Consider the following 11,474-nt stretch of genomic DNA (forward strand, 5'->3'; position numbering starts at 1 on the left):
TCTAAAAAACGATTGAACGGTCATTCTACCGCTGTAGTTCACTGGTACTCTGGTGCGGGGAATTTCTGGTTTGGACCCGGAAATGGCTAAACGTCACTTTTGACGTCAGACTTAACAACCGAATAGTGTTCCACTGTTTTTTGGTAAAATAAAATGCTAACAACACAGTACATTTACAACATACATTGTACTTTTTCATACAGTGAAAAGTGGAGACAGTGAGACTAGCTCAGATGGGAAGATGTCCCTGTTCATGAATGTCTAATACGGTATATCTCTATACATTCTTATATGCCATTTAACAGATGCTTTTTGATACGAAGCGACTTAAAGGAAAACATTTTGTATATGCTCCCAGCAGGAATGAAACCCATAACCTTGCTAGTGCCATCTCCTACCAACTGAATCAAACCAATTTTTATTTGTCCCTTATTTCACATAGAAAGTGACAAAAAGTGACAATAGATTGACAATAATACTAGTGCAATAATATCAGTGTGCACTAATATCAGATTGTGAGCTTAGAATGATAAGGTTCTATCTCCGTTTAGAATGATAAGGTTCTATCTCCGTTTAGGGTAGTTCAGAGATATTGAGCGTCAAAGTTTTTACATTCCATTATGTTTTGTGAGATGGAACCTTTGTATTTTATTAATTACTAACAAAAAATAACACCACACAGGCATTAATAAACACCTAATGGATCAGATTATGTAAAAAACTCAATTTTGACAAAAATGGAGAAAGAACCTTATAATTCTAACGTCACAAGATCAAACGTTCTGATCAAAGGGGGAGCTCGAGTTCAAGGGATTAGTGGTTAGTTGAGCCGCCTTATGCTAGAGATTGTTGGTCTGGGTTTGGATGCTCCAGTAACGTTTGCCAGAAGGTAACAGAGAGAACTTGGCGTGGCTGAGGTGGCTGGGATCCCTGATGATCTTCCCATGCAGCCTTCTTCTTGGCTAGTAGTGGCTGATAGCTGTCGGCCTGTGATACTGGGTACTACCGGGCCGTTTTCACCACCCTCTGAAGAGCCTTATGGTCGAGGGCGGCAATACAGCCTGTCATGATACTCTGTGTCTGGGGGGTCGATATCAAATTTCCTCAGCCACCTGAGGAAAAATAGGCACTGGCGCGCCATCGTGATCTCAGCGTGGATGTACAGTAGTGTGACAAGGTTAAGTCCTCTGGGATGTGGACACCAAGGAACTCGAAACCGCTGACTCTCTCCACTGCAGCCCTCCCTTCTTCCTCCTGAAGTCCATGATCAGCTCCTTGGTTTTGCTGATGTTCAGGGAGATGATGTTGTTGTTTTGGCACCAGTCTACCAAGACCATGTACCTCATCCCTGTAGACTCTACACGGTGGTGACATCAGCGAAATGTATGATGGAGTTGGGAGCTGTGCGTGGCCATGCAGTCATGGGTGAAGAAGGAGTACAGTAGAAGGCTGAGCACACAGCCCTGGTGAGCCTCTGTCGTGAGCTTAGAATGATACGGTTCTATCTCCGTTTAGAATGATAAGGTTCTATCTCCGTTTAGGGCAGTTCAGAGATATTGAGCGTCAAAGTTTTTACATTCCATTATGTTTTGTGAGATGGAACTTTAGTATTTGATGAATTACTAACTCAAAAATGTCAACATTTTAAAAATAACACCACACAGGCATTAATAAACACCTAATGGATCAGATTGTGTAAAAAACTCAATTTTGACAAAAATGGAGATAGAACCTTCTAATAATTCTAACGTCATGCTGTGTTGAGAGTCAGTGTGGATGAGGTGAGGCTGCATACCTTCACCACCAGGAAGTCTAAAGTAAGTGAATCATCTATACATCAGTCATCATAAGAAAAACTATTCTATGCTAGGACCAGGGGCAATTGGCAGTCACAATGCTAGGATTCTTTTTATTATTTACTTTTTTTTATTAGAAACAGTACGTGGGAGTAGTGGGGATGAAGAGGTCAGTCAAGATCTAGCCTGAAGAGATGGAGGTCTTCAGTCTAGGGCGGAAGATGGGTAGTGACTCTGCAGTCCTGACAGCAGTGGGAAGGACAGTCAAAAGCTGTGACCGAAATAGCGCAACTGTTGCATCCTCATAGAGGTAGCCAGTTGAGGTGGAAGAAGTGATTGGGCAGGAGTTTTTGCGGCTGACCATTGGTTGCATTTAGGGAGGGGCCTGTTCCCTTTGCTGTCCGATAGGCAAGCACCAGGGTCTCGAATCTAAGATAATACCACTGTCAGTATTGGAAAGGGTACACTCTAGCGACTCACTGTACTGCTTTAAATGCTTAACCTTTACTTTCCAATGAAGCAGTCATTTCAGCATCTTTTCTCTTCCCAACTAAGCTCATTATCATAACCTAAGTTATCTAATTGTAGTTTTAGTCTCTGAATATTCTCCTTAGAGGCTCTTTCACTTATTAGTAATGTGTCGAGTGCACTAAATGCTGTCCGTCGAGGCTCTCACACTTATTAGTAATCCTGATACATCAAGTTCCTCTCCTGCCTGGGTGAGATTCTTATGTAAATACTTCCTGACATCTTGCGAATTAAATTCCCTGAGAGACTGGTAGCCAGTGTAGAGATATCAGAATTGGTGTAATGTGTTTTTGTTAGGACCCAAGCAGCGGCATTTTGGAAGAGCTGCAATTAGCCCCTTAGATAGGCCTGTTAGTAGACCTTTACAGTAATCAAGTCTTTTACTAACAAATGGATGGATGGAGTTTTTCACACAAAGACATGCAAAATGTGCTTGCTCCCTGATTTGCTTTTATGAATCCCAATTGTTTGCCAATAATCAAGAATGTCATTCTCAGATGAATTAGCTGTTAGACCATTTTTCCCTTTCTTGCTTAGCTTCAGCAATGTGTCTTTAACACTTACTGAAACCCATCATTTGAACAATTATTGCACATCATTTTCCCCCTTGCCATATTGGTCATTACACCTGTAGAGTGATTCTCTTATTAAAGAACAGATTGCTTGTAGCCAATGAGCCAGACTTCCAACCAGAAGGTGTAACGGTGATTATTGTTCATATTACTGTGCTTTATTGTATATAGTTGATGTCTGTGTTGGTGTTGTTGTTGTTGTTGTTGTTGTTGTTCTTTGATCATCTACAGTTGGGTGGATTGATAGATGTGATTGATTTTATAATGCTCTTTGCATTTGCTTTCGGGACACCTGGAGAGGTTTGAAGAGAACTGTTGTGGATATAATTGATTCTTAATAGATTTAGTAGAACTTACAAAGCACAAAGAGCTTAGATCAATTGTCTCCAAAGAGGCCTGTTATTAAGCCAAGTTACATGAGCGCAGAGAGAAATGAGCAGACCAATAAGCAAGAAGCAATGGCCCAAAGCAAGAAGCAGCCCCCAACGATGGGTGCGACTCATATTTATAGACCTGTCCTTGGTCATGAGGTCACCATTCTTGGGAACCAATCATATTGTAGAAATATGTGCTTACATAAGTTATGGGCCCTGTCCATAGTCAGAATTATTCACTGCGCCACAGATCTTGGCCCGTCCCTTACAGGAAGGAAATGGGCCTTCCTTGAGTGCTGCTAGATTCGCCAAACTGTAGAGAGACTTACATTTCTCAGTATAACATGATATAAAACCCCAACAGAACCACTCCCAAAGACCTGTATAACTAATGCTCTGTTACCATTAGCAACACACTTCTTTTGCACATGTTATTGACAAGTTGTTGAGGCACTGTGAAGTGTTTTCAGATATTTTATTAGCATTTCCATGTCATGTATAGAATGTTATTCTGAACTATGATCTCAGCATATCCACACAAACCTCAAGGTGTTCAGCGGTTTTCTGCCCAATTGGGCTACTTTTGATGACATTGCGTGAGGTTAGAATTATAAGGTTCTATCTCCATTTTTGTAAAAATTTAGTTTTTTACATAATCTGATCCATCAGGTGTTTATTAATGCCTGTGTGGTGTTATTTTTCAAATGTTGACATTTTTGAGTTAGTAATTCATAAAATACAAAGGTTCCATCTCACAAAACATAATGGAATGTAAAAACGTTGACGCTCAATATCTCTGAACAGCCTTAAACGGAGCTAGAACCTTATAATTCTAAGCTCACGATTGGGCTATAGTATTTGGGCGGGTGGGCTGGATGAATAGCATTTGGGTGGGTACATAAAATGTATGGTTTTTTTTCTCTTACAAACATCATCAGCAACAGACATAAGGTTTAGGAGCGGGAGATGGGCACCTATTTGATGTCAGCTCATCTACCGATGTAAGACATAAGGTGTTACCTATCACGGTAACATAGGTGTTACCTAATGTCATCATGCCTTTGCATTTGATAATATTTCTAATGTTACCTGCCGAACCAGGCTTTTGACTCCCGCACGAGACGCCTCTGTCTTCCTCGATGTGAAACTCTCACAGCTCTCTTGTTCTGACTCGGTGGGGGCGACTACAGAATATATAGCGGTCCTCTCACTGACCCTCCTAATGATCAACTCACTTAGCACTTCCCCAAGTGCTATGGTTATTTGATCAATCCAGAGAAGAGCCCAAAAAAAACGTGCACACTATTTGTACAGAGCACATTAGCACGTCCACCAACACTCCTATCAATCACTTAGAGAGGGCTCCGAGGATGTTCATGGGTGTAATTGGCTCATTAGCTAATTGGGAAATGTATGAATGCAGAGAATTGTTCAAATTGCCAAATGAGCAGTAATGACATGCCCTGCCTCATCCAGAACACAAGAACACCCCCCCCCTCCTCCCTCATTATGAAAGCTTGATGTAATTTCCTTCAACACTGAGGTGATGTAGTTTGTTTTGAGTATGAGTACTTAATAATACCATTACAGTTCTAACAATGACTTTGAAAACACGTTTTATTTTCATCAGCTGTTACTCACTTTCTGACTGTGAAATAAAAGACGGTTAAGAGCTTTAAAGCGCTTTTTAATGAACATTGTAAAAATGTTTTTCCCCTTTCAAGTGAGCACTGCAGTTTTAGGTTGACCGACCTTGAAATGCCCTCTCTCGGTATGGTGTGTGTGTGTGTGTGTGTGTGTGCTCGCGCATACATGCAAGCATGTGTGTGTGGATAACACTTCAACTTTTGTCGATGACCAACATAAAAGATTTACATTCTACCACAAAAAAATGTGTGCGGAGGAATGTGCTTAAGGCTTTAAATACAAATTCAGTTGTTTTAGTCCAATCAACTCAGGAGCACTCAATAAAATGAGACAACGACGACAAGGCTGAGGAAGGATCTGAGACCCAACAACATCACTATGGTTATGGCTCAATCTTGTATCATCATGATGTGTTTTCATCTTAATACTCATGTAATACAGCAGGGAGAAGTTGGCCAGTCTCCACTTTGACTATGAGGATGAGAGTGGCTGCTTTGGCCTTTGCTAGCACTGTGCTAGCACCAGGAACAGGTGGCAGACAGAAATGAATGGCAATCAAAGCTCCAGCCGGGGGGAGAAATCAACATGGACAGAGATGGCCACCGAAGTACAGTGCCAGACAGTGCCAAAGGGATGGGAGACTGCTGCAGGACCACAGGGTTTGGCAGTCAGGGCTGTCCTGAGCCAGGCCACTTACAATAAATGATAGATGAATGAGGAAGTTAGGATGGGAATGCAAATCTCTACGGATACCTTTGTAAAAACACAAGTGGGCAGGGGAACAAGAAAGCAGGAGATTGTCAGTGGAACACAGGGGACGCTGTTGGCAGTTGGTTGTCCATGAATAAATAATGACATTTAAATTGCCATTTAGCAGACGCCGTATTCCAAAGCGACTTACAATGAATACATTTTACTTACAAGTAAGTAAATCGACTGTCCGCTAGTCATAGCAGGAAAAAGTCATCTATGCTCAGGCCTGGGCCCTTTGGCAGTCATTGTGCTATATAAATATATATATATGTTACGGTACATGTGGGAATACGGTACATGTGGGAAAACTAGGGTTAGGGTTAGGTGCTACGTCGACTTGGTACATGCTGGCATGTCTAACCTTAACCCTAATCCTAACCCTAACCCTAACCCTAGCACCTAACCCTAACCCTAGTTTTCCCACATGTACTGTATTCCCACATGTACCGTAACATACATATATATATATACATCAGCTACTCTTCCTAAAAATAAAAGTCAGCAATGCTCACGGCCTCCATTTTCAGTGAGCATCCCAAAACACAGAACCAAGAAGAACCGTCCACACACAACAATAAAGAACAGAAATAGAATTAAAACCCTGTGTGTGTGTGTGTGTGTGTGTGTATGTGTGCGTGTGTGTGTGTGTGTGTGTGTGTGTGTGTGTGTGTGTCGACGTACCTGTGTTCATATGTGCGTGTCAGTCCCAGAGGGAGCTGTGCTCAGACTGCGCATACATCGCCTTGGCCCCGTTTGTGCTTACTGTGGCGAGAGGGACTTAAAAGAAGAGAAGGCCCACAGCAGCGCACTGCACATCACATCAGTATGCAAGTGGATCGCAATGATAATGAGAGTGCGTTCGTTGTCCTCCCCCTCATCCCCCCTTCTTTACCCTCTTCATTTCCTCAAGATTTCCTAACAGTGCAGCTGCAATAACCAGGGGTCTGAGGGAGGGTTTTCTGATTTGGTTTGTTTAAACTACTACCCAATCTTCTGTAGACTACGGTGTCTGTAGCTGCCAATCTTCTGTAGACTATGGTGTCTGTCACTGCCAATCTTCTGTAGACTATGGTGTCTGTCGCTGCCAATCTTCTGTAGACTATGGTGTCTGTCGCTGTCAATCTTCTGTAGACTATGGTGTCTGTCGCTGCCAATCTTCTGTAGACTATGGTGTCTGTCGCTGCCAATGTTCTGTAGACTACGGTGTCTGTTACTGACAATCTCCTGTAGACTATGGTGTCTGGAACTGGCTTGTTCTGCCTGAGTGTGCGCTGTGCGGTGGTGTGTGTAAGGCCTTGTGTATAAGCCCAGGAGGATAGAAGCATCCAAGTATTGAAAAACACAATAAACATTGAGGATAATAGTAAACATTGTTTAGCAACCGCCTCTATCTTTATAATTGCCAGGAGAGGGTGAGAAGGAGAACAATTATGACAAAGACAGAAAGAAAAAGGCGAGCAGAAGGTAGAGAGAGATTGAGACAAAGTGGTGTGGGCAGATAAATGTTGAGTTGCATAAAATGTCATATTTTTAATCACATAGATATAACCCTAACCCTTATTTCCTTAAGTCTATTTAGTCTATTTAAGTGGTATAGAGAGGTTATCGTGTAATACCTGGGATAAATAAATAAACAGTACGAGACAGTAATTCAGATGCAGACAGAATGGTGGTGCCATGTACAGCAATTGCCCTGGTTCGTCTAATGTACAGGGAGGAGAGCTTTGAACCCATGCACTGCAATTTAAATGTAAATGCTATATACCGGTAAGTGGTCTAAAGAAACTTGATGAGTTTTGACATAATCCGATATCTGGATAGCTGTTGTGTGGATAACCTGATCGGATTGATCAACTCACCCGTTTCAGCTTCAGTAATTGAGTTACTTGATCGATCTTCCCCGCTGGTAACTAAGGTAACACTGGTAACTAAGAAATACACCGGAGCTTTGGCGTGTCACAGTGGAACGTTCAGGAGAGGAAATGGCTGGTCTGAGGATATCATTCCGTTCATGTCTTGAAGTCACTCTATAGAGACCAGAGGTTCACCTATAATCACTGGCGGACTCAGGGGCGGGCAGGGGGAGCGACCGCCCCTCCTGGTGCCCCCCACGGTTGAAAAACATCTCGCTTAAGTGCCCTTTTGAGTGGCGAAAATTAGAGGATGTGCCCTATTGGTGCCCCTCCGATGGTCTAAACTTGACCATGTGCCCCCACAGTTGAAAAACGTCACACTAAAGTGCCCTTTTGAGTGGCAACATTAGAGGATGTGCCCTATTGGCTGCCCTTCCAATGGTCTAAACTTGACCATGTGCACTGATGGGGTCCCATGTTGTGCAGTAGGTGCCCTTTTTTCCTTTTCGCCCCCCCTGCCCTTCAAACAGCCTGAGTCCACCACTGACGATAATCTTGATGTACTTGTATGGTGGGCATAGTAGCATCTATGACAATGCATTGCCAAAAAGAATGAAATGTGTATTGCCATGAAAAAGTTATTAAATGTGTTAAGGTAAAGATAGCATGGTTACTTTATAGGTGGGTAACTGTGACTCTGATTGATGCACAAAGTGGGGGGGGCATACATATGAATTAATGAATGAATGAATGAATGAATGGTCTTTATTGTCATTGCTATAGTACAGGTACCAAACAACGACATTTGGGAGGGGTGGCTCCCCTGGTGCTAGGAAAGAAAAAAAAGAAAAAAAAACACAATAAGGGAAAGGAGCTGGTTTACATAAATAAAGGCTATGTACACTATCCACTATACTATACTGTACAGATAGACGACTAGGGTTGTCATATTGCACATAGTGTTATTGCACATTCATTTAAAGTGTCGCAGTTTGCAGGCTTGAAATGTACATGGCATCCATCACCCCACACAGTGGGCTTCACTTCCAGCCAGCACCCCTGCCAGCCCCTACCTTTGTACTAAGACTGTTTTTTTACGCCATTAAAATAGAGCTCAGTGTGTTGTAACGTTTACAATCAGTTCCTCCTTTATCTCTTTCTCTTCACTAGGTAACGTGTTCGTGGTGAGCCTTGCCTTTGCTGACTTGGTGGTGGCCTTCTATCCCTACCCCCTGGTTCTGTATGCCATCTTCCATGATGGCTGGTCACTGGGTGAAACCCAGTGTAAGGTGAGAGCACTGTCTGTCGTTGTCAGTTCTTCCCATCTCTCTGGTAAACCTGTACACCTGTACACCTCCATCCATCAATCCACACGTATCATGCCTGTCTATTTATCTATTTTCTTGTCTCTCTCTCTCTCTCTCTCTCTCTCTCTCTCTCTCTCTCTCTCTCTCTCTCTCTCTCTCTCTCTCTCTCTCTCTCTCTCTCTCTCTCTCTCTCTCTCTCTCTCTCTCTCTCTCTCTCTCTCTCTCTCTCTCTCTCTCTCTCTCTCTCTCTCTCTCTCTCTCTCTCTCTCTCTCTCTCTCTCCAGGTGAGCGGTTTCCTGATGGGCCTGAGTGTCATCGGCTCCATCTTCAACATCACCGGCATCGCCATCAACCGCTACTGCTACATCTGCCACAGCTTCGCCTACGACAAACTCTACAGCTGGCGCAACACCCTGCTCCTGGTGGCGCTCATCTGGGCCCTCACCGTGGTGGCCATCGTGCCCAACTTCTTCGTGGGCTCCCTGCAGTACGACCCGCGCGTCTACTCCTGCACCTTCGCCCAGGCCGTCAGCGCCTCCTACACCATCACCGTGGTGGTCGTCCACTTCTTCGTGCCCATCGCCGTGGTGACGTTCTGCTACCTGCGCATCTGGATCCTGGTCATCCGGGTGCGGCGGAAGGTCAAGTCGGAGACGCGGCCGCGCATCAAGCCCAGCGACATGCGGAACTTCATCACCATGTTCGTGGTGTTCGTGCTCTTCGCCATCTGCTGGGCGCCGCTCAACTTCATCGGGCTGGCGGTGGCCATCGACCCGCAGGCGGTGGCGCCCCGCATCCCCGAGTGGCTCTTCGTGGTCAGCTACTTCATGGCGTACTTCAACAGTTGCCTTAACGCCATCATCTACGGCCTGCTCAACCAGAACTTCCGCAAGGAGTACAAACTGATCGTCATGTCGGTGTGGACGCCGCGGCTGTTCTTCACCGAGACTTCGCGCGGTGGGACAGAGGGCGTAAAAAGGAGGCCCTTGTCAGGGCTTAATAACAATGAGCAAGTGAAGGCGGAGACTTTGTGATGCTCCCCACCTCCCCTCTCCCCCCTCCCAGGTTTCCCCTTCCTTCTTTTCATGGAGTGCCATTTGTGTACTGTATCTAACTGACTGACTGACTGACTGACAGACTGACTGACTGACTGGCTGCACAGTTCTACAGTCCTGCTGTACCTCATTGAACCTCATTGAACTCTCGATATGATGTGGATTTTAAGAGAGAGGGACACACAAAAAAAAGATGATAGAAGGTGACTGATGATAACTGAGTGTTTTTCACAATTCAAAGAGTGCCATTCATGAAGTATATATTCTAACTTGTTGTGTATGATATCCGTATGTCACCTCAGGGTGCCTGCCTCCTCTGCTGCTGTAGAAATATGCACCAAAAGTTGATCTATTTTTTTTAGACCATTTTGTCCATGATATTTGTCTGAAAGACACTGTATTCAAACTCATTATTTTCACGGTTTTAGGGTTAGTATTACACAAAAAAGTATTTCACACCAGATTTAATCTTGTATCATTTTTTAACATTGATTACTTTACATATTTACTTTGATATATGAATCATCACTCTTATTTTCACTTATCACTTGTTATGATAAGCATACATAAATATACATCACCATTAAAACAAATCACTGTTGGTGTTGCCGAACAAATGGATGAATATGGTTGAAGCCCAAAGGTTCTACTTATACTTACAGTATACCCAGTATGTCAAAGGTGCCTGATTTTATTCTTCTATTCTCAAAATGAAGATTTGCCAAAAACACAACCAATACAATGTTCACACAGATTGAAACAGGGTGAGAGTCTGTATACATGTAGACATACGTATATACACAGGATATCAGGCTTAGCATTATGTGACGTTAGAATTATAAGGTTCTATCTCCATTTTTGGTGAGTTTTTTTTACATAATCTGATCCATTAGGTGTTTATTAATGCCTGTGTTGAAAATGTTGACATTTTTGAGTTAGTAATTCATAAAATACAAAGGTTCCATCTCACAACACATAATGGAATGTAAAAACGTTGACGCTCAATATCTCTGAACTGCCCTAAACGGAGATAGAACCTTATCATTCTAAACTTACGATTGGACACATCAGCAGATAGTAGTTTTGATCGACCGTAGAGCACAATCGTGTGCTATGACACCCTTATAAACAGAGATAAGTTATGATAACCTCATGAGGTTGGTGCCATAACCCCCACAATGCATTCTGGGACACCGTCCTCAATCCTTTATAAGCACAATAAAGCTAAACTTCGGATAACAGTGTACTTGCAGTTTACAGGTTTCAGCTATACTCTTAGTAATGACGAGACATACATATAAAATTCCTCTATGCATTTTACACTTCATATCATTACCGTAAAACACTATAATGAACAAACGTACTGAATACTCAATGTGAAAAATGCTACTGTTTTTATCAAGTTAATCTTTGTACAAACCAAGTGAATTTATTCAGGTCATAATGATTGATTCCCTATCTTGTGATACTGTATTCCATGATGATTGTTGATGAGTGTGCATGAACTTTGACTGCTGTTTGTTTTTTTCTGTTTTGCTTTGGATTTGAAGATAGCCTACATGGTTTCTGATGACCATGTGAAAATATCT

At 42.9% G+C, this 11,474-nt stretch overlaps 1 protein-coding gene across 1 annotated transcript in view; it reads left to right on the forward strand.

The window, feature by feature from the left end:
* The window catches only part of mtnr1ba (melatonin receptor type 1Ba), a gene marked incomplete at both ends in the record, with an annotated part of 38,405 nt that extends 28,541 nt beyond the window's left edge, over positions 1-9,864 (forward strand). Inside the window, 2 exons of the mRNA XM_080549175.1 lie at positions 8,694-8,812; positions 9,115-9,864. Coding sequence (XP_080405301.1) covers positions 8,694-8,812; positions 9,115-9,864 — 869 coding nt within the window. The remainder of the gene's footprint in view (positions 1-8,693; positions 8,813-9,114) is intronic.
* Positions 9,865-11,474: the final 1,610 nt, after the last annotated feature.

Source organism: Nansenia antarctica (genome assembly GCF_963989245.1).
Source record: "Nansenia antarctica genome assembly, chromosome: 19".
NCBI lineage: Eukaryota > Metazoa > Chordata > Actinopteri > Argentiniformes > Microstomatidae > Nansenia > Nansenia antarctica.